The following is a 22,239-nucleotide window of genomic DNA, read 5'->3' as shown; positions in this document are numbered from 1 at the left end:
AGAAGAGGACAGTCCAGAACCAGAGGCAGAAATGGAGGCTGGGGAGGAAGGGAACCAAGAAGCAGAGATCAGGCAGGCTGCTGAAGAAGTCAAGGGGTCTCCTACTCAACCAGCTCCCCTATCCCTTGGTCCCCAGAACATGGAGAGGCATGAACAGGGCGGAGCAGAGACAGGCAATATGAAGGAGCAGCCTCAGATTGCTTGGGAAGGAACCAGGGGAGACTTGGAGAGCTGGGACCTTCAGTCCTCACAACTGTCTCCTTGAGGCAAGACCTACCAGGAAGAGTTGCCGTAATCACTAGTCCTGGGCTGTTCAGTTTGTCTGAATATAGAGTTATTATTACCGTATTTTTCGCTCCATAAGACGCATCTGACCATAAGACGCACCTAGTTTTTAGAGGAAGAAAACGGGGGGGGGGGGGGAGAGAGAGAGAAATATTCTGAATCAAATATTGGACTAAACTATTTAATAAACTACCGGTATATCAGAGTGAGAGGGACAGGAGCTATATGTTTCTTTAGCATGCGTGCTCAAAGAGCCAGCGGATCAGCTGAGACGCTGGGGGGGATTTGTGTAATTTTACTTATCTACTGAATTTATATACCGCTCTGTACCCAGTTAATTTCACTGACCCCTTGTGAGTTATTGCTGACCTGTTCCTGACAATAGATGGCATAGATATGAACACAGCTCAAGTTCCCTCGTCTTTTTCCTAACCAGCGATTTAAATCCAAGTGTGCATCCTCACAAAATGCTGGAGTGCTGCATTTAACCCCCCCTCCCCAGATTTATTCTTGTTGCCATGCAGTTTCGGGGTTAGCGCCTGGTCAGCTCTCTGTACCAATCTCTCTCGTATGTGTGATATCCATGCATTAGATGCATTTCTCTTGCAGAGCTGCATTTGAGGCGGCGGGATTGAGCAAACAGCCCCCTGCCCCAAGGAACGGCATACAAGGGGCAATAGTTTCGTTCAGAGATGGGGCGAGGAAGAAAACTGCTTATTTTAGAAGGTTGCACACTTCACTGCTTATGTAAGCAGCGTGAACACAAGCGGCGTTCTGTCTTGCTGAACTTGGTGTAATTTGTCGCAGGGCAGGAAATGAGCGCTTGCAACCGCCTTTCCCTTGCTTCCAATAAGCAGAGAAAGGGCTGTGCAAAGGCTGCTGCCTTTAGAAGTTTGCCTCCCCGCCCCTCTTCTGCTGCTCTGGCCGACACCGTTGCCAGAAAATGTTCTGTGAAGCCTAATAAAGATATTTAAGCGATATTCCCTGTGTGGCTCGCTGATGGTCTTATGTGTTTGTCATGGGAACCTGCTGTCCTTGCAGATCTCCTTGGAAGTTTACCGCTTGAGATGCTGCCTCTGCAACCCATACGCTTCCCTGCAAAGCATGACGGAATTTGTTTTCTCTTTCCTTTGCTGTAGATCAATGGCTTTCAAACTTCCTTTGGCAAACTCTTTCTGTGAAGTTGAATGCCAGCTGCTGCGAACCACAAGCGGGGAAAGAGGTGCTTATGGTCAGGTCTTGCTTTGCAGGCCTCTCCAGAGGCACCTGGCTGGTCTCTTGAAGAACAAGATGCTGAACTTTATGGACCTTAGGACTGATGCCACAGGGCTTTTATCTTCTTTAGCAAGAGGGCTATATGCATCTGCAGAAGATTCAGAGCCATGTTCTTGGATGAAGCTCAGTTTTATGGCCAGGGCCTGATGGGTCTTGTTGTTCCTGGAAATGAGATAATAGCTCAGCACTCTATTCTGCAAAGCTGCACATGGCAGAAGGAAGTTTGGTAGAAACGGACAAGCTGTCTTTTAGAGACTTATCTGCCTTTGCTTATCTTCTCATCGCTGATGAGCCTGAGAGGAATCGCAGTGTTCTCAAACAAAACTTGAGATAGTATAGTATTGGCGAGCATTATTTCTGGCTCCCAAGGAACTTTCTGTGCTGCTAATAAACATCACTAAGGTTTATTTAAAAAGAAAAAAGTAGTGATTGTGAAGTTGAGCTTGAAAATATGTTCCCATGGTGATTTGCTGATGAGAAAAAGTCAAGCGAGAGCTGTGCACATCTTGCTTTCAGACCTTATTATTTTCCAGCCCTTTCTGTGATTTTAAAGTTGAAACTAATTTTAACTTGTGCTCTCTTATCTCATTTTGAAATTGCAGGATATCTTGGATGGTTTCTCTCCTCTGTATATGTTGAATGTGAAAAGTACCCACAACACTTTTAAATTTATCTTTTATGCAAATGGAGTCTTGCCCAGAAAATCCAGCAGATAGATAGACAGACTGACTGACTGACTGATAAACAGATAAAACACACACATTTATAATAGAAGAATGTTAGCATTTGGATCCATGCCCCGTATTGCTACTCCATGGAGCATCTGGGAAACCGCTTTACTAGCAAAGATTTTCAACACGGGTTCTAGTAACAGGCCACCCACTGTAAAATAGAATTTCATTAGTGTCCCACAAGCTTTCTTCGCTTTGAGTTTCGCAGCCTTGATATGCCCCTTCCATGATAGTGTCTAATAGAAGAATGTACAAGTGTTGATTGAAAGAGAGGGTGAAATGTATGCTAAGCTATTTTAATGTAATGCGCATGTCACATATGAGAGAAGACACAAATAAGAGACCTGCATGGTTAAATAGAAATAATAACATAATCAACAAGAGTTGATTAGAAGATAAATGAAATATACATGGAAAGCATATGCTAAGCTGTTTTAATGTAAGTTACATATGAGAGAAATCTAATAATAAGATGCCTGCATGGTTAAATAGTAGAGTCAATGTGCTTTATTGCCAGTAGCTTGGGAGCGCATGAAGAAACACATGTAGTACCCCTATCATGTTTATCGCCCTTTATTTTTAATCTGTCTTAGTGTATTAGATGGCAAACATTTGGTGAGTTAAAATTTGCAGTGAAATTGATATGCAGCATTGCTAATTTCACTTATGCATCTTAATATAGGAACATGTGTTTCCGTTTGCTGTGTAGCCTTGAGATACTTAAGTCGGCCTTTGTTGTATAGGCAGCAGCTGCCGTGAATTGATGGATAAACAGGGCATCCTTGTAAGTCATTATTATGGGTGTGCGGCAGCTGATGATGGAAACGGCCTCTGGCATTCCTCTCTCACCAGGATGAGAGAATTAGACCTGTCTTTAGATGGGGGCGGGGATTAATCTCAAGGAACGCTGACTAGCAATCTGGGATTTGAGGATGGGGAGTGGAAGGTGAAAGGGCGTGGGCTGGCATGTGGCTTGGCTTGTTCATTGTCTGGAGAGCTTGTATTAAGATTATTCCTTGCCAGAGGTGCCCATAAAATGCATGGGTCATCTTGTCTTGCTCCAGTTCTCCCACAACAGTGGCTTGGATTGATGCCGGGAAATCCTTCTTCTGGCAAGGACTAGGGCTACAAGGTCTTCTGGCTGCCCAGATTTGATGCCCACTAAATACCTATCCCTGGGTGCCTCTCTTCCTTTCCTCCCTATTAAAGAAAAAGGTATCAGTGAAATCCTATGCATGTACTTGGAAGTAAGTTCCCCTGTGTCCCTTGTAAAAAAGGTAACGGACCCCTGGACGGTTAAGTCCAGTCAAAGGCGACTATGGGGTTGCAGCACTCATCTCACTTTCAGGCTGAAGGAGCTGGCGTTTGTCCACAGACAGCTTTCTGGGTCATGTAGCCAGCATGACTAAACTGCTTCTGGCACAACGGAACACCATGACAGAAACCAGAGCGCATGGAAACGCCATTTACCTTCCCGCCGCAGTGGTACCTATTTATCTACTTGCACTGGTATGCTTTTGAACTGCTAGGTTGGTAGGAGCTGGGACTGAGCAACGGGAGCTCACCCCGTCGCAGGGATTAGAACCGCCAACATTCTGATCTGCAAGCCCAAGAGGCTCAGTGGTTTAGACCACAGCACCACCCACATCCCATGTCACTTACTTTTCAAGTACATGTAGCCTTAAAGACTAAATTGCAGTCTGATCCAGTGTGAGGGAGGTCTGGGAGTTTGCTCCTGGCCTAGGAAGAGATGCTGGAGATGTGGAAAGTGAGTAGCATATTGTCTTGACTGCAAATATCTAACCATCTCTCCCCCCCCCACCATTTAAATGTTATTTTCATCCTTAAAGGGTGATGGGTATATAATTCAGTTGACCTGAAAGCGAAAGGATGGACTCAACAAGATCTAGGGGTTGAGGAGTTCTTTAGTGGAGGTCGCTGTGATAATGTGAGGTGGGAGGGTGGAGGGATTGCGTCTCATTTGCCAAGTGTTTGATGGCAAGAGTGTGATTTGTATTGTCTTAATAAAATGGATCTGGTATACGCAGACTTTGTATTCTATTGGAAGCCACCTAGAGTGACTGGGGGAACCCAATCAGATGGGCAAGGTGTAAGTAAATAACTACAGTGGTACCTCGGGTTAACAACTTAATTCATTCTGGAGATCTGTTCTTAACCTGAAATTGTTCTTAACCTGAAGCACCACTTTAGCTAATGGGGCCTCCTGCTGCCGCAGTGCCGCCACCACGCGATTTCTGTTCTTATCCTGAGGTAAAGTTCTTAACCTGAAGCACTATTTCATGGCTATTGGAGTTTGTAACCTGAAGCGTATGTAACCTGAAGCGTATGTAACCCAATGTACCACTGTATAGTAATTCATGCAGACTTTTTGAGATATTTTAAACTGCTCTCTTTAAGGAGAGACTAGACTGCCATCTTGGTTGGGAAAGTCTCAGAGCATCATAGTCACTGTCTTGGCAGGTACAGTGGTACCTTGGGTTACAGATGCTTCAGGTTACATACGCTTCAGGTTACAGACTCTGCTAACCTAAAAATATTACCTCGGGTTAAGAACTTTGCTTCAGGATGAGAACAGAAATCGTGCTCCTGCGGCGCGGCAGCAGCAGGAGGCCCCATTAGCTAAAGTGCTGCTTCAGGTTAAGAACAGTTTCAGGTTAAGAACAGACCTCCGGAACGAATTAAATACTTAACCCGAGGTGCCACTGTAGTATAATAACAGTGATCTCAGAAAAGACTCAGAAGAACAGTTTTACAGTTTATTGTTATTATTATTATTATTATTACGTGCACCTTTCATTAGGCTTGGCTTGAAAACAAGGTGAACCTCCTTTCAACACATCTAACGGTTCAGCTAAATTGAGTGAATGTTTATGTGATCAAATTTCAACAAGTACCATCCAGTTTTGTTTTTTTCTGGATTTCTGCATATGTTCACTTTTGAACATATGTTTTCTTCTGACTGTAGAGCTGATCAGGTTAGCTAGGGAAGTGACTTTTGGCGTGTGCCTGCGTCCTTTCCTGATGAATTAACGGCAAGAGCACTCTAAGACATGTTAGCTGAACTCAGGTTCCCTAGTGTTTCAAAAATGAAAGTGTGACCAGCATTGTAAAGGAAGAATTAGCAGCAATGCAGAGATACAGAACACCTGATGAGTATCTGCCTGGCACCTGGCTATTTGGGCTTCAGCTACCGATTTGTCAATTTCTTTTCGCTATCTAAATTGTAATGCGCCTGTGGATTTTGTTGCAAAGATCCCAGCAGCAAGGTTAGACGCTCTTCCGGAAGTCTCCAGGCAGCGGGGGGCGAGGGGGGGGGAGAGAAAACTTAGGAACGTATAAGGCAGATGGAATGGGAGAGAGTGGGAAAAAGACAAAGCGAGGGAGGAAAAGGGGAGTGGGTCACGACTGGTTTCAGTTGTGGCCTTGGGGATCTGGCCTAATGTGTGCCCTTGTGGTGATGTGCAGTTGTGGAAATACCATTTAGGTTTCACCAAGCCCTTTACCACATGGGAGTGTAAGCCGTGCATGCGATAAGCTGCTGTCGGGGCTGGAGTCAGACTCAGTTCAGCATGAAAGATGCAGGGTTCCCTTGTCAATGAAGGTAACTATATCCAAGGAAATGGCCCAATCGCCTTCTGAACCCGGCCTGTGGACGGTCCGGGAATCAGCATATTTTTAAAAGAGTAGAATGTGTCCTTTTATTTAAAATGCATCTCTGGTTATTTGTGGGACCTGCCTGGTGTTTTTACAGGAGTAGAATGTGTGCTTTTATTTAAAATGCATCTCTGGGTCATTTGTGGGGCATAGGAATTTGTTCATTTCCCCCCCAGAAATATAGTCTGGCCCCCCACAAGGTCTGAGGGACGGTGTACTATCCCCCTGCTGAAAAAGTTTGCTGACTCCTGGTCTTGCCCTTACGGAGCAGTCAGCGGGACTCAAGGTCCCTGCCTTCAACCCTTTCTAAGGCCCCTCCTCTCCCAATGTTTCTCAAGCAGTCTCAAACTTCACCTGCCCACCTCTGGCCTCTGTGCTGCCCTCCTCCTTATCCTGCACGTTCATTGAGACCAGCAGGGAGGGGAGCTTGTAGCAGCAGGAGAGGGAGACCCTCCTGATTCTTCAGCAGTCTCTCAGTCCACCTCCTCTGCTTCAGCCTCGGTGTCTGAACTGCTCCCTGTCTCACATTCCTCTCACTCACTAAACCCTGTTGCCCCTTCAGCGTCCAGGCCTTCCTCCCAATCCTCTCCCTCTGACCTCTCTTCTGTGTCCCACCACTCACCCCCTGGCTCTGAGCCTTCTTCCTCTAGGATTTCCCTTGGCGGTTCCCCAGCTGGTGCCTCCCACCACTCCTCTTTGCCTACCTGTCCCTGACAGCTGCTTACCTTAAGGCCACGTGAACTTAAGGAACCATTGGTCCAGCTGTCTCAGTGTGTCTACACTCACGGGTAGTGGTTGTCCCAGGTTTCAGGCAGGCAGCCCTACCTGGAAATGAGAGGGATTGGCCTTCTGTATGCAAGGTACAGTGGTACCTCAGGTTAAGTACTTAATTCGTTCTGGAGGTCTGTACTTAATCTGAAGCTATTCTTAACCTGAAGCACCACTTTAGCTAATGGGGCCTCCTGCTGCCGCCGTGCCGCCGGAGCACGATTTCTGTTCTCATCCTGAAGCAAAGTTCTTGACCTGAAGCACTATTTCTGGATTAGCGGAGTCTGTAACCTGAAGCGTATGTAACCTGAAGCGTATGTAACCTGAGGTACCACTGTAGTTGCTGTTCTGCTGAACTATGACCCTTACCCAGGACCCAGCAGTTGTGTAAATTAACCATCATTGAAAGCCTTCTGTTGGAATGCATTATGACTTAAATCACACACACATACGTTCTCCATCTCTCCCTCCCTCCCTCCCTCTCTCTCCCTCTCTCTCTCTCTCTCTCTCTCTCTGTGAAAAGACACCTCAGAATTAAAAAAGCTAAGTGTAAGTCATGTGAGAAATAATAAACATACCTAGAAGAGCTTACACTTGGTGACACTGACTAAAATAATGCAAACTCCTTTTTGCTTCCATTTTTCATCTGTGCTGGGGAATATACTGACCCTGTGTCTTGGGAGATATAAACAAAACTTAGAGGCTCCTGAATTCAGTTCATGTAGAGGGGAGCTATGATTATACTAACATCTGTTGCTGGGTAACCAGAGATATAAAACTGTGCGTTGGGATGATGGGGAAACCTACAGCGCAGTTTGCAGGAATATGGGTTACGTCACAGAATGACTGGACCTATAATAGTCTTTATTAGCTGGACATTTATTATGTGGTCTGTGGGGAGAGGGGGAATAGGCACAGAAGTCCTAACAGAACAGAACAAATATTTTAATTGCAGAGTAGCAGCTCTGATAACAGCAGGGGTCTTGTTGAAGAGAATTTGGTCATATATAACCAGCATGCAAAGGAATACGAAGACCAGTAATGACAAGGTTGCAGTCATCGGTGGAATTTCTCAAGGAAATTAATTGTCCAATGTCCAGTGTCATTTCGGTACAAGGTGATGACATTCAACCACGGCTGAGTAAAAAAAGGGTATATTTTTCACAAGCATTTTCACAAGCATCAAAGTGCGCTACTGCCACACACTTATATACAATATGATTTTGAGTGGATGATTGCCGTGAAAGCTTCGTAGTTCAGTGGCAGAAGGCCCCATGTGAAATCCTTTAGAACTTCAGATCCTTGGTGTTTATGAATGAATCTGCTAGCGATCTATGAAGCCTCTCTGCTGAATTGTTGTAAGTCCCGGGGTTGTTTTTTCGTTTGGCTGCTTTTGGCTTAATATTTATTTTGCATTGGTTGTAAATATAATCACACACCCTGGGATTGCTTTGGCTATGAAGAACGGGCGATAAACATTACAAGTAAATAAATAAATAAAGCTGCAGAACGGCGGCGGCATTTTGTTTGCAGTTTTCCTCAGTAAAAATGACACTTTAAAAAAAAATGCATAAGCCTCTTAGCATCTGTCTCGTATCAGACTGACCCTGAAATACCAAGCTCCCTTGGCCTTGTTCCACGTGAGAGCTCATTCCTGGGGACGGCATCAGATCGAGAGCAGCAACTGTTGAATTACCCTTTGTTTGCCTTTCTATGGCCAGCTTGTAACCTGAGGAGCGCAAAAATGTGCAGCTATTTGCAGGCGCTGGCTTCAGAGCACTAATTGTGAAATCTCTGAGGTAGGAAGCTAGCCTGATTCTGCTGCTAGGTTCACTCACGGCGGACCAATTCCCACCGTGGCGTTGTCAATGGGCATGTGTCCTCAGGACTGGCCACGTGACCCAACTTGCTCTCTGTCAGCGGCGTGACCCAGAAGTCCCAGTTGGTTGTTGGGTGAGGTAGGAGCCATTCAACCTCTGCTTCCTGCCATTCATTGATCCTTTTCCATTGCTCCATTCCAGCTGCAGTTACTCATTGATGCAGCTGAAACTCTCCTTCCCTCCTTCCTTCCTTCCTGGAGAGAGAGAGAGGGAGAGAGAGAGAGCACAACACAACATAGGCCGCTCACAGCACCTCAGGCTGTTCTGCTGACTAAGACCCCATTTGCATCACCAAGTAACAACTGGTTAAATTTAATCCCGCTGGTGCTACCGTCACACAAACTCACTGACTGTAGGTATTAGCACTAGTATTATTATAAAAGCAATTATCAAGTTAGTTCTTGCATCTCGGTAGGGCATAGGGGTGTAAACTCAGAAATCTGATGCTGAGTTTCTGCATAACTCGAGTTAACATGTTTGCGGACGCTCTCTGAATAGGGACACACAGGAAAAGACTGAAATGATGAACTGTTGCTCATGGATGTGAAGCCTCAATTCGCATTGCTGGCAGGTCTCGGAAGTCATAGAATCATAGAGTTGGAAGAGACCACAAGGGCCATCGAGTCCAACCCCCTGCCAAGCAGGAAACACCATCAGAGCACTCCTGACATATGGTTGTCAAGCCTCTGCTTAAAGACCTCCAAAGAAGGAGACTCCACCACACTCCTTGGCAGCAAATTCCACTGTTGAACAGCTTTTACTGTCAGGAAGTTCTTCCTAATGCTTAGGTGGAATCTTCTTTCTTGTAGCTTGGATCCATTGCTCCATGTCCGCTTCTCTGGAGCAGCAGAAAACAACCTTTCTCCCTCCTCTATGTGACATCCTTTTATATATTTGAACATGGCTATCATATCACCCCTTAACCTCCTCTTCTCCAGGCTAAACATGCCCAGCTCCCTTAGCTGTTCCTGATAAGGCATCGTTTCCAGGCCTTTGACCATTTTGGTTGCCCTCCTCTGGACACGTTCCAGTTTGCCAGTGTCCTTCTTGAACTGTGGTGCCCAGAACTGCTCACAGTACTCCAGGTGAGGTCTGACCAGAGCAGAATACAGTGGCACTATTATTTCCCTTGATCTAGATGCTATACTCCTATTGATGCAGCCCAGAATTGCATTGGCTTTTTTTGGCTTGGCCTGGCCTGCTCTGGGAAGAGGGGAGATTGAGGCTGCATGCAAGTTACTCATTGTCACATCAACTTTGGGAGCCTTTTAGCTTAGAGGAGGATTTCCCAAACTTGGGTCTCCAGGTGTTTTGGGACTACAGAATTGCAGTTTGAAAAACAGCTGGAGACCCAAGTATGGGAAACAAACTTAGAGGAAGGACATGTAAGAGGTGACATGATAGAAGTTTATAAAATTATGTAAGGAATAGAGAAAGCAAGTAGAGAAAAGTCGCCATCCCCCCCGAACACTAGAACTCATAGAACCTAATAATAATAATAATAATAATAATAATAATAATAATAATAATAATAATAATTTATACCCCGCCCATCTGGCCAAGTTACTCCAGCCACTCTGGGCAGCTTCCAATCAAGTGTTAAAAACAATACAGCATTAAATATTAAAAACTTCCTAACAGGGCTGCCTTCAGATGTCTTTTAAAGATAAGATAGCTACTTATTTCCTTCACATCTGAAGGGAGGGCGTTCCACAGGGCGGGTGCCACTACCGAGAAGGCCCTCTGTCTGGTTTCCTGTAACCTGGCTTCTCACAGTGAGGGAACCGCCAGAAGGCCCTCAGCGCTGGATCTCAGTGTCCAGGCTGAACGATGTGGGTGGAGACGCTCCCTTCAGGTATACAGGTATAATGAAGCTGAGTGTTGGAAGATTCAGGACAGATAATAGAAACCACTTCTTCATGCAGCAAATAGATGGCTCTCCAGATGTTGGTGGACTACAATTCCCATTGTTCCTGAGCATGTCCCAACAACATCTGGAGGCCCACCCACTTGCCCTAGGTAAAAAGTAAAGCGCCTGGCCACTTTTTAAAATTTCCCAGGACAGCAAACCTAGGTAGATTGCGTGCCTTAGATTTGTCCCGAATGCGGAGATGTATCTGTTTACCTGCCTGGGTGCATGTTCAGGGCTTGTGATCTGCATCTTGCGTATCTGTGGAAAGGTACAAAGAACCCCTTCAGCTTTTATTTGCCTTGGAAACATCTGCTAGGTGGAACTCTCCTACAGGCTTCCAGTACAGATTTTTACTGCAGCATCTGAAGGAAAGAGCCCATGGGCTATGCCCATTCCCGTTTTATATCTGTTTATTGGCCAGATCAAAGCACCGACTTTCAGTAAGCTTTCTTCAAAGGATATTTATGTGCGGAAATGTCGCCCCTTCCCTCGCTTCTGCGACCCTCCTTTGAAAATTCTGAAACACATGAGCTTCAGGTTAGACCATTCCAGGTAGCCGCAAAATGATGAACCCCAGTTGCAGCAAAGCTTTGGAATTTGCAGAGCTAGCAGCTTCAAGACCAGGCAAGGATTCTTGGGGATATTTTAGGCTGCTGTAGAATGGCATTTCTTAGCCTTCCCCCTCCCCCTTCTTTCTTTTACAACCCATAGGTCTAGCCTCTTGATCCATTTTTTTCAAGTTCAAAGGATGGCTGAAACACACTTTGATGCAACGAAGGCTAACTGAAACTGCCATTTTCAGTTTCTCAATTTGTGCAACAAGTTTTTGCAGAAGGATTTAAAAATAAATAAATCACCACACACCTTTCCCTTAAGTTAGCAGTCATACATCCAGACACAGTTATGGAGTAACATTTTCCCCACAAGCACTCAAAATGTTGTTGCTGGGAAAATGTGTCTCTCCATCACTACCAATATTGCTTCAATGATGATGATGATGATGATGATGATGATAATTTATTATTTATACCCCACTCATCTGGCTGGGCTTCCCCAGCCACTCTGGGCGGCTTCCAACAAAATATTAAAATACAGTAATCCTTCAAACATTAAAAGCTTCCCTAAACAGAGCTGCCTTCAGATATATTCTAAAAGTCTGGTGGTGGTGGTTCTCTTTGACATCTGGTGGGAGGGTGTTCCACAGGGCGGGCGCCACTACCGAGAAGGCCTTCTGCCTGGTTCCCTGTAACTTGGCTTCTCACAGGGAGGGAACCACCAGAAGGCCCTCGGCACTGGACCTCAGTTTGCTATGATGTCTTCTTAGACCTGTGACATCAGTAGTGAACAGTGAAACAACTTTTTCCCCTACCCGCCATGATTTTGTTTATCTTTCAAACCTTTTTTTAAAAAAATACCTTTGTGCAATCTTATAGGAGGCAGAGTTCTTCTATGTGCTGCTCAAGCAACAGGGAGCGCTTGGGATATTCACACAAACATTAAAAAATGGCAAATGCTACCATCTCCTTATGCTTCCCATAGCGATGCCCCTCCTTTTTCTTGTACCTCATCAAATATAGTCTTTTGAATTTCGAAGCCTTGAGAAGCATTCGTACACCCCTAACTTCAAGCTATACCTGCTTTGCTTTCTGCTTTTGATATTTGGGACACAAATTTGGTAAGGTTGATAGCAAGGCCTCTCCCTATCTCCATTAGATAATACTTTCCATTTCTGAAAATGCTTTTGTTTTTTGTTGTTGTTTTTTTTGTAATGTTAATTGCTAACCTAAGGATTAGCTATAATACCAGCCAAACTGGGCAGTTTCAAAGTTGTAATTAACTTATTTCTTCCCCCTAGGTGATTATCCCTAGGAAGCATGTATTTAAAATATTTATTTTAAAAATTGTGTGTGTGCATGCACACAAAGACTTTCTTCTTTTTGAATAGTGTGTGTGTTTGGGTGTGTGAACAGGGTCAATTAAAACCAAAAGCACATATTCAAACCTGCTCAATTTGATCTCAGTTAATTTAGTATGCTGGGGGGGGGGGCTTGGGGGGTGGAATCTAGTTTGAAATTTTCTGGGGAAAAAACCCCATGTTATTAATTTTGAAATAATCTTGGGAAAATGGAGTTGTGGTTCACTGCTCAGGGTCATCTGAACAAGCTTTTGGATCCTTGTAACATTTCCCCCATGTGTGAACTGAGGATTCTGGGAGGCCCTACTCTGATTTTGTGATCCGTAAAACGTTAAGAGTCATTTACAGTCCAGCTATGGCGCCTTAGTCTTTATAGCTTAAGGCAATAAAGCTCCTGCTGTTAGGTCTGGCAAATCTCAGTTTTGGTGTCCAGGTGGTGCCCATCTCATAAGCACTTCAGGGCCTTGTTAAGGTATATATTTAACAATAAAACTCTTCTTTCCACATAAAATTATTCCATTCTGAATTTACAAGTTAGGATAGAATGCCTTTGTGTGGGTTTCACATTACAGCAATGCGCTCCACAGCTAGGTGGCGTGGATTGGAGAGGAGCTTAATGTTGTCACTCATCCTTTCTTGAAGCTCCAGCTCTGTTTACATGTTCTAGATTGGCTCTTTCTTGCAAGACGACTTTCCTTGTGTAAATGCCATCGTTGGAGAGTATATTACCTAATCATGTGGGAAGCAGCACTATTTCAGGGCTAAAAGCATGCTCTCTAACCATATTTTGAAGGTCTAAAAACTTTTTGGTAACTTACTAGTGGAAAGCCACTAGAAGTTTGCTTTTGTGTCATCGGGAGGAAAAGACTCATGCAGCTTACATTCAGGCCATAGCAGTAGACTAGAGACTGCCATTTTCGAAAGAGCTTCACAACTCAAACTGAGAACAGCGTGTTGGGTGGGCATCATACTTTTTGAGGGTTCTGGTCTTCTGCCTGTGGCAACAGCACACTCTTGCCCTGGATACATCTTAAAGAGCCAGTGTGGTGTAGTGGTTAAGAGTGGTGGACTCGTAATCTAGTGAACTGGGTTCGATTCCCCACTCCTCCACATGCAGCTGCTAGGTGACCTTGGGCCAGTCACACTTCTTTGAGGTCTCTCAGCCCCACTCACCTCACAGAGTGTTTGTTGTGGAGGAGGAAGGGAAAGGAGATAGTTAGCCGCTTTGAGACTCCTTCAGGTAGTGATAAAGCGGGATATCAAATACAAACTCTTCTTCTTCTACTACTACTTATTATAGAATTATAATAAGTGTCAATGGAATTTTTAACGATCTCCAAAATCCCAAGAATTAGAAATTTAGTTGATCTTTTCAATGGCTGCTGAGATTCTTCCAACGCAGCCCAATACGTTAGACTTACTATAATTTAAGGATGCATATCGTTTTCCTCTATCTTCTCCCAAAAAAACTTCCACGGTTTGAGGTCTTATCTTCCTCCTCCTTTGTTTTTTTCCCAGCTGTTGGGACTCAAGCTAAGATATCCTTCACAAAGGAGCCGTATTCCCAGGATGCTTTTCATGGCCGCAGCGCCATTTTGCGCTGCGAAGTGGAGGACCCAAGAGACACAGAGTTTGAGTGGCTGCAGAATGGCGTCCCCGTCCAGGACACTGAGCGCCGCTTCAAGGAAGGGAGCAGCCTTCAGTTCACATCTGTCGACCGGCATCAAGATGACGGGAACTTCCAGTGTGTGGCCAGGAACGTAGTGACTGGAGAAGAAGCTCGGACCACAAATGCATCTTTTAACATAAAGTGTAAGCACACCTTGGTTACAAACTGGGCTTGGTTGGTTTCGGCACCAGCATTATTGAATCCAAATTGGCATGAACAATTGATTGTATTTGAAATATGTATATGTTACCTTTCAGAGAGAAGCCTTCCCAAAAGTGTTAAAAAATAATTATGGCAACAAACTAAAAGAGTAGCCTCCAAACTACTTGTATACAAATATACAATCACTTTTTTTAAAAAAATCAACAGTGGGAACCAAACCCACCCCCCTCTAAAGGTTTTTCATACACACCAACTTTATATCTAGTCTAAACTATATACATACACAAGAAGTTGGTTTTATGGAGTGGGGTTGGTATGGATTTGTATATTCCAATATACAGTCATAACCTTGGAAGTCAAATGCCTTGCGAGTCAAACGTTTTGGTTCCTGAATGCCCCAAACCCGGAAGAGAGTGTTCTGGTTTGTGAACGTTTTTTGGAAGCCGAACGTCTGACGCAACTTCTGCAGCTTCCGATTGAGTGCAGGAAGCTCCTGCAGCCAATCGGAAGCCGTTTTTGAATGTTTTCGGAAGTCGAACGGACTTCCGGTAGAAATTGTGTTCGAGAACCAAGGTATGACTGTATTGTTACGTACCACATTAGGAACCTTTGGGCTGAAGAGTAGAAAAGCAAACAGTATAATAGAGAATAAGAGTTGGTGGCTAAACGACTTAGAAAAACACCTCAGGCTACTTTCTAGAGAGAGCCTGCACAACAATTTGACATAACGTTATAAGGCGCTTATTTTTTTTTACCCTGGGTTCCACATCGTTGTTAGGTTATCAGGAAAGTCCACCTTTGTGTCGAAAAGCCAGGACCTTAAAATAGCCAATTTTGCGACACATACAAATGCGTACCTTAAAACACGCATCTGCTGTTCCTTTCACCCAGATCGCAGGCGCGCTGGGTGTGCTCAGACTTTCTTTTTTATTATTATTATTTTTAAAAATAATATTTATTACTTTTAAACATTACAAAAAAGAAACAAGGAAAGAAAAGAGAAGAGAAAAAAAGAAAAACAATACAATACAATATATAAACAATACACAACACAACATTAACACAATAAACTAAACAAAACAAAGCAAAAACAATTTAAAACATTATACCATTTCAATATCATATCTTACATTCACTTGTTTCAGCGACCTCCTCACACCTCCCTTTTTGTATTCCACTTCTATTAATTGTTTCAGCAATTCCTTTCCATCTTCCTCTATTTTCTGTCATATAATTATCTTAATTAACTTTCTTTCCAAGCGCACACATATGTATTCTCTCAATCACGCCAGCACAAGAATGCGCTCCGCAGGCAGCAAGGAAAAGGGGCTTTGGAGAAACTGCTGTTCTCCCCTCCCGGAAGGCAAAAAACTGCAAGGAAAGAGTGCAGCTACTATCTTGGCCCGAAGCCTGGAGCCAAGCAGGTCTGTCTCTGATCAGAGGCTGCCTCGCAACCCTTTGCATGTTCTGCCATCAGCCCCACTGCAAAAAGGTGGGATGAAGATTAAATGCATAACCTTCCCGTGAGCTGCAGCTGCATATTTTCCCTGAGGCAAGTGATTGTTCCAGAAAGCAGCTGCTGAAATGGCAGAGCTTTACAGCTCTCTTACAGTAGCTTAGTCCCATTGGCCATCACCTAGGCTGAGCCAGCTTTTAGAGCCAGGTTGTACTGAAGCCTATTACAAATGTCATTCTTGGTTCATAGTGAGGCCAACACAAAAGGAGTCAGGAGGGATTTGCAAGGAGACAGATGTAAGCAATGGAGAGAATGTCTGGTTTAGCCTGCTGGTTCAGGTTTAGCACCTCAGGTGTAAATCCTCTGCCTGGCACATTTCAATGTTTGCCTCTCTCTCTCTTCCTCTTCCTCTTCCTTCCTCTCTCTCTCTCTCTCTCTCTCTCTCTCTCTCTCTCTCTCCATCCTGCCATGAATTCTGCCGCAGAGCCACAGGAATGTGACATCCTCATTAGTGGCCCAGCTGTGCTCTTCAGTGCGATCAGATAACATATACAATAGCTCTCACCTGCTGCAATGTAATTGTAGAAAGTCCACTCTGGATAGGGTTGCCATATTTCAAAAAGTAAAAAACCAGGACACCCTGAAAGTTGTTGAGCCAGTTGTTGAGCCAGGACAAAGCGCCGCCTTTCAGAAACCCCTCCTCCCCCTCCGGATGTCAACTGCACTTTTGAAATCCCGTTAATTTCCAGGAAAATCTGGACGTATGGCAGCTCTAACTTTGGAACAGTGTTAGAAACTCAAGATCTATAAGCCAGGCGGCAAATGGCTCCTTAGACCAGGCATGTATCTCCAGATGGTGGTGACTGTAGGTGTCATCCTGGCAACCTGGGTGAAAAATGCGCCTGGCAAATTTCAGGCGCTGCTTTGGAAACGTCCCAGGACTTTCGTGATGCACCAAAACAACAAGTACTTCATATGACTGGAGCATTTGTAAATACAGGCATTTGACAAGAGAGCCTAGACTTCGCTCCATCTGCCACCGTGGCAGGGCTGCTCCTTGAAATATCAATAACTTTTGACTAGAGGTAGGGGACTTGTGTCTCTCCAGGTGTTGGTTGGGACTCCACTAGCCCCAGTCAGCAAGGCCAGTAGCCAGAACTCATGGGAGTTGTAGTCCAGGAACACCTGGAGGGCTGCAGGGCCCCCACCCCTCCTTTTGACCCATATGTACCTAATTCTTTGACGGGGGGAATTTGCCAGCCACATAGAATGGAAGCCTTCCATATGTAAACCGAAATTTTCCACCTGCCGTTTTTGTTGAGCCTCAAACCATAGGTGGTACAACACTTCTTCTGCTAGTTATTACCTGGCCTCCTGTTCTCAGTACTCCAGGGCTCGAGGAGGTGCAGAGCTGTCTGCACCATGAGAGCTCGCTACTTTTTGTATAGCTATCTCCAAGCACAAATTGAACAGAGGCTGTATCTTACTAGCATTTTCACCTGTAGCTGCCACTCTAAGGCTTCCTAAAGTTTATGTGTTAATACAAAAGTAAAGTAAAGGTAAAGGGACCCCTGACCATTAGGTCCAGTCGTGGCCGACTCTGGGGTTGCGGCACTCATCTCGCTTTATTGGCCAAGGGAGCCGGCATGCAGCTTCTGGTTCATGTGGCCAGCATGACTAAGCCGCTTCTGGACAACCAGAGCAGCGCACGGAAACGCTGTTTACCTTCCCGTCAGAGCGGTACCTATTGATCTACTTGCACTTTGATGTGCTTTCAAATTGCTAGGTTGGCAGGAGCAGGGACCGAGTAAAGGGAGCTCACCTCGTCGCAGGAATTTGAACCACTGACCTTCTGATCGGCATGCTCTAGGCTCTGTGGTTTAACCCAATATAAAAGTACCTGATGTAATAATAATAATAATATAGGCAGGACTGATAAATGGTTTGCATTGCCAATGCACAGCTCAGTGGGGGTTTTCCCCAGTGCAGAGCAAGTGCCATCATGCAAAGGTGGAAGCTGTCTTGCATTCCTGTAGTGACCCTTTGACACCTGGTGTCAGATATATGGATGCTTCCATTTCCAAAGCACAGAGGCCTGAAAGTGACCTTTGTTTTGTTTTCTCTCCCCACCCTCTTTTCATTAGGGATCGAAACAGGGGGAGTTGTCCTGAAGAACCCGGCCAGAGTGGAAGATATACAGAGTTCTGCTCCAGTAACGTTGCGGTGCCATATTGATGGGCACCCTCGGTAAGGAGTCGCCAATGTGAATGATCTGAAATGGTTTCTCCCGGCTACCTCTCCTGCATTCCCACCCCAGAAAAGACACCCTTGGAAACTCCTTCCTCCAACAAACTTTTCTTTAAAGAATTTTTTAATTGGTTTTTAAACAAATGCACTAGATATCAAACACTTATCCAGCAGTACTTGCAATGGTCTCTAGACATGAACGTACACATTCAACATTCAAATATATTACTTAAACATAGCCTCTCCATTGAGAATAGGGAGCTGTTGGGATAACAAGGTCCTGATTTGGGTCATTAACATAGTTAAAGAAAGGGTTATTGGAAGGTACCTCTATTCGTTATGCCTTTAAGTGCGAGCTCAGACATTGCTGTATCCCAGATATTATCCTCCCATACATTCTGGAGTATTTCAGTCTGGTTTGTTCTTCAAGAAACTTTTAAGCACTAAGAAGAGTTTAATAGAACAAATCTGAACTTCAGAGAGAAGGTAGATTTTCATCCCTCTTGCTGATGCCTGAATATGCTGTGGGAATTTGAAAATGATTCAGAGAGTTTTGATGATTTCCCTGTTGGCTGTAATCAAACTGCCTGTGTCTTCCTAGCCCGACGAGCCAGTGGTTCCGGGATGGGACCCAGATTGAAGACGACCGAACCAACTATTCCGTCAACAACAAGGAACGGACGTTGACCCTCAAGAGCGCGAGCCCAGATGACAACGGGGTCTATTTCTGCTGTGCTCGGAATGCCATGGCCTCGGTGTGCAGTAGCAACTTCACTCTCAACATCATAGGCAAGTGGGTGTGTTTCTCATTGTGGGAAAGGTCTCGAGTGATGGCCTTTTGTTGGACACAGGGTAAGCCCAGAGATGTAATTGCCCAAGGACTGCATCCAAGAGATAACCACAGGGGCCTCTGCAGACAGCTCTACAGTGGTACCTCGGGTTACAGACGCTTCAGGTTACAGACGCTTCATACCTCGGGTTAAGAACGTTGCTTCAGGATGAGAACAGAAATCGTGCGGTGGTGGCGTGGCGGCAGCAGGAGACCCCATTAGCTAAAGTGGTATCTCAGGTTTAGAACAGTTTCAGGTTAAGAACGGACCTCCAGGACGAATTAAGTTCTTAACCCGAGGTACCACCGTATAGAAGAATCTTGCATCATGGTGGTGGACCTGCTTGGATGTTGCATTCTAGCCAGAGGTGTGCCTGCAGATATAAAAGTCCCCGTCCTCATTCTCGTGTGCCTCTTTGCGTTTTATTTTAATAAAGGAAACTACAGTGGTACCTCAGGTTACAAACACTTCGGGTTACAGACTCCACTAACCAGGAAGTAGTACCTCGGGTTAAGAACTTTGCCCCAGGATGAGAACAGAAATCGTGTGGCGGCAGCATAGCTGCAGTGGGAGGCCCCATTAGCTAAAGTGGTACCTCAGGTTAAGAATGGTTTCAGGTTAAGAACAGACCTCTGGATCAAATTAAGTTCATAACCAGAGGAACCACTGTATTGACCCGGAGGAAGGAACCCTAGGTAACTGAGGAGGGACACAAATAAGTGCTTCTTCAGACTGCACACAGTCCCATGGACCGGCAAAGGAGTGGTGGGAGGCACCAGCTGGGAAGTAGGCTTAGAGACACAGAGACAGGAGATTGGTGGTGGAATGACAACGAGTGGTCAGAGGGAGCAGACCGGGAGGAGGAGATCAGAGAGGCTGCTGAAGAAGCCAGGGGGTCTCCCCCTACTGCCGCAACCATCTCCTCTCCCCGCTGGTCTTCTAGGACCAGAAGAGGTATGAAGAGGGTGGAGCAAAGACAGACAAAGCAACAGAGTCTCAGATCGATTGGCAAGGACCCAGGGAAAGAAGAGACTTAGGGAACAGTGGGAAGGCCGGGACCTTCAGTCCTCGCAACTGCCTCGTTGGGGCAAGATCCGCCGGGAAGAGTTGCTGTGCTCACTAGGCCTGGCCTCCTGAGCTGCTTGTGTCTTATAATAGAGTTCGCTGAAACCATATGAGTTGTTACTGCTCCTGGCACCCACCCCTGACACCAAGTGGTTGACTGCCACAAGGTGTAACAGTAAAGCACAAGGCTGTCAGTGGCCGCTAGTCATGATGGCTATATATTATTTCGGGGTAAGGGGCAGTATGCCTTTGGGTACTAGTTGCTGGGGCTCAAGAAGTGCTGGACCTATTTCCTGGGCTTCCTATAGGCATCTGACGGGCCATTGTGGACCAGATACAGATGGGCTATAATAATAATAATAATAATAATAATAATAATAATAATAATAATAATAATAATATTTATACCCCGCGCTCCCCAGCCAAGGCCGGGCTAAGGGCAGCTAACAAGCAATAATAAAAACAAGTTGAATGAATACAACTTAAAAACAAGATTAAAATACAACATTAAAATATTAAAATGCAGCCTCATCACAGGAGGAGAAAGGAAAAAGAAAAAAGAAAGAGGGGGAGGGAATCAAATTGGCTCCAAGCCAAAGGCCTGGCGGAACAACTCCGTCTTACAGGCCCTGCGGAAAGAAAGCAGATCCTGCAGGGCCCTGGTCTCATGAGGGAGAGCATTCCACCGAGCCGGAGCCAGTGTTGAAAAGGCCCTGGCTCTGGTTGAAGCTAATCTAACTTCCTTAGGGCCCAGGACCACTAGGGTGTTTCTATTTATGGACCTTGAGGCTCTCCGTGGGGCATACCGGGAGAGGCGGTCTCGTAGGTTCGAGGGTCCTAGGCCTAGGGTCTTATGCGATAAACCATTACTTTCTCATGTTCCCCTTTTCCTCACGCCAGATGAAAGCTTTCCCCGTCCCGTGATTGTTCCTGAGAACCAGATTGTCAATAGGAATGAGGAGGCCATGTTCCACTGCAAGTTCCAAGCTGTGCCACCTCCCACCCAGGAATGGCTATTCGAAGACGACACCCCTGTTTCCAATAAGTCCAGGTAAGAAAACATTCTGGTGGGCGCTGCTCATGTGAAATATATATTTCCCATTTCCTCCCAGCTTAAGGGAAGTGGACATAGCTGGAGCCTGGCAAAACGGCTTAGTCTACGGTATCAATCCCTTCATACAGTAATTAGGCTTAAGCATACAGGTCTGCTTTATTTTTCATTGGTATCCTTTTATTCAAGACACAACTGCAACTTATGTTAATAGAAAGCCCACCTGAAAACATGGCCAGCTATGGCTAGGTCTAAAGATGCACCAATCCTTCCCATTCACAATAATTATTATGTCTTATACAGTGGTATCTCAGGTTACATACGCTTCAGGTTACATATGTTTCAGCTTACAGACTCCGCGAACCCAGAATAGTACCTCGAGTTAAGAACTTTGCTTCAGGAAGAGAACAGAAATCGTGCTCTGGTGGCACAGCAGCAGCAGGAGGCCCCTTTAGCTAAAGTGGTACCTCAGGTTAAGAACAATTTCAGGTTAGGAACAGACCTCCGGAACGAATTAAGTACTTAACCCGAGGTACCACTGTATGCTTTTTTATGATGAAACATTCATGATCCTGTATTCATTCTGTGCTCTCTTCTGCTTTGGTAGCCTTGTGGTTTTGACTTATAATGTCTGTCGTGATGGAAATTTCAGTATAAAATATTTATCTAAAAATAGGGGGGCAGTGTTTTTGCACAGAGGCAAGCCTGCCTTTGCCTGTAAGCACCTCTTCTGCTGAAAGGTCATTGACGCTAGTCTTCTTCTCTTCCTGTCCCCAAAGGACGGTGCTGTTCTCCAACGGCTCTTTGCTGATACCTCAAGTGAAACCACGCAGTGCAGGAGTCTATAAATGTGTTGGTCGCGGGCAGAGGGGGAAGGCCGTTGTTTTGGAGGCAACGTTACAGCTGGCAGGTATGATGAACGCCTCCAAAAGATTTCTTGCTTACTGAATTCATTGTTACATCTCTTTTTCCCCAAAAGAGGGCATGGGTAGCAAAAAACAAAACAAAACACGGTGTTAAAACAAAACGCAATTACAAATAAAATAAAAGCACATTTAAAACGGTTGAAAGCCTCTTAAAATAATTTAAAACATTGGAAGACAGGCCTATAAGAATTCCACTGCTATTAATTTCAGTGTTGCCAGGGAGACAGAGTCTTTCATTTGTCAAATACTGCCTGAGATTTAATAGTAATTTATTTCTTTCTTTCTTTCTTTCTTTCTTTCTTTCTTTCTTTCTTTCTTTCTCTATTGCAATTTTAATAAAATGGTGTCGGGGGGACGGGACAATTCCACCAATGGAGAACTGCCTCACCAAG

General features: G+C 45.0%; 1 protein-coding gene across 1 annotated transcript in view; it reads left to right on the top strand.

Moving 5' to 3' along the window:
• Positions 1-22,239, top strand: part of PTK7 (protein tyrosine kinase 7 (inactive)) — a 101,164-nt gene that overhangs the window by 56,206 nt on the left and 22,719 nt on the right. The window contains exons 2-6 of the mRNA XM_083733140.1: positions 13,960-14,253; positions 17,873-17,975; positions 18,577-18,764; positions 20,771-20,921; positions 21,701-21,831. Of these exons, the coding sequence (XP_083589266.1) occupies positions 13,960-14,253; positions 17,873-17,975; positions 18,577-18,764; positions 20,771-20,921; positions 21,701-21,831 (867 nt within the window). The remainder of the gene's footprint in view (positions 1-13,959; positions 14,254-17,872; positions 17,976-18,576; positions 18,765-20,770; positions 20,922-21,700; positions 21,832-22,239) is intronic.

The sequence above is a fragment of the Podarcis gaigeae genome, assembly GCF_964106915.1.
Source record: "Podarcis gaigeae genome assembly, chromosome: 3".
NCBI lineage: Eukaryota > Metazoa > Chordata > Lepidosauria > Squamata > Lacertidae > Podarcis > Podarcis gaigeae.
The sequence above is the reverse complement of the archived record's forward strand: the minus strand, read 5'-3'. Positions and strand labels throughout refer to the sequence as shown.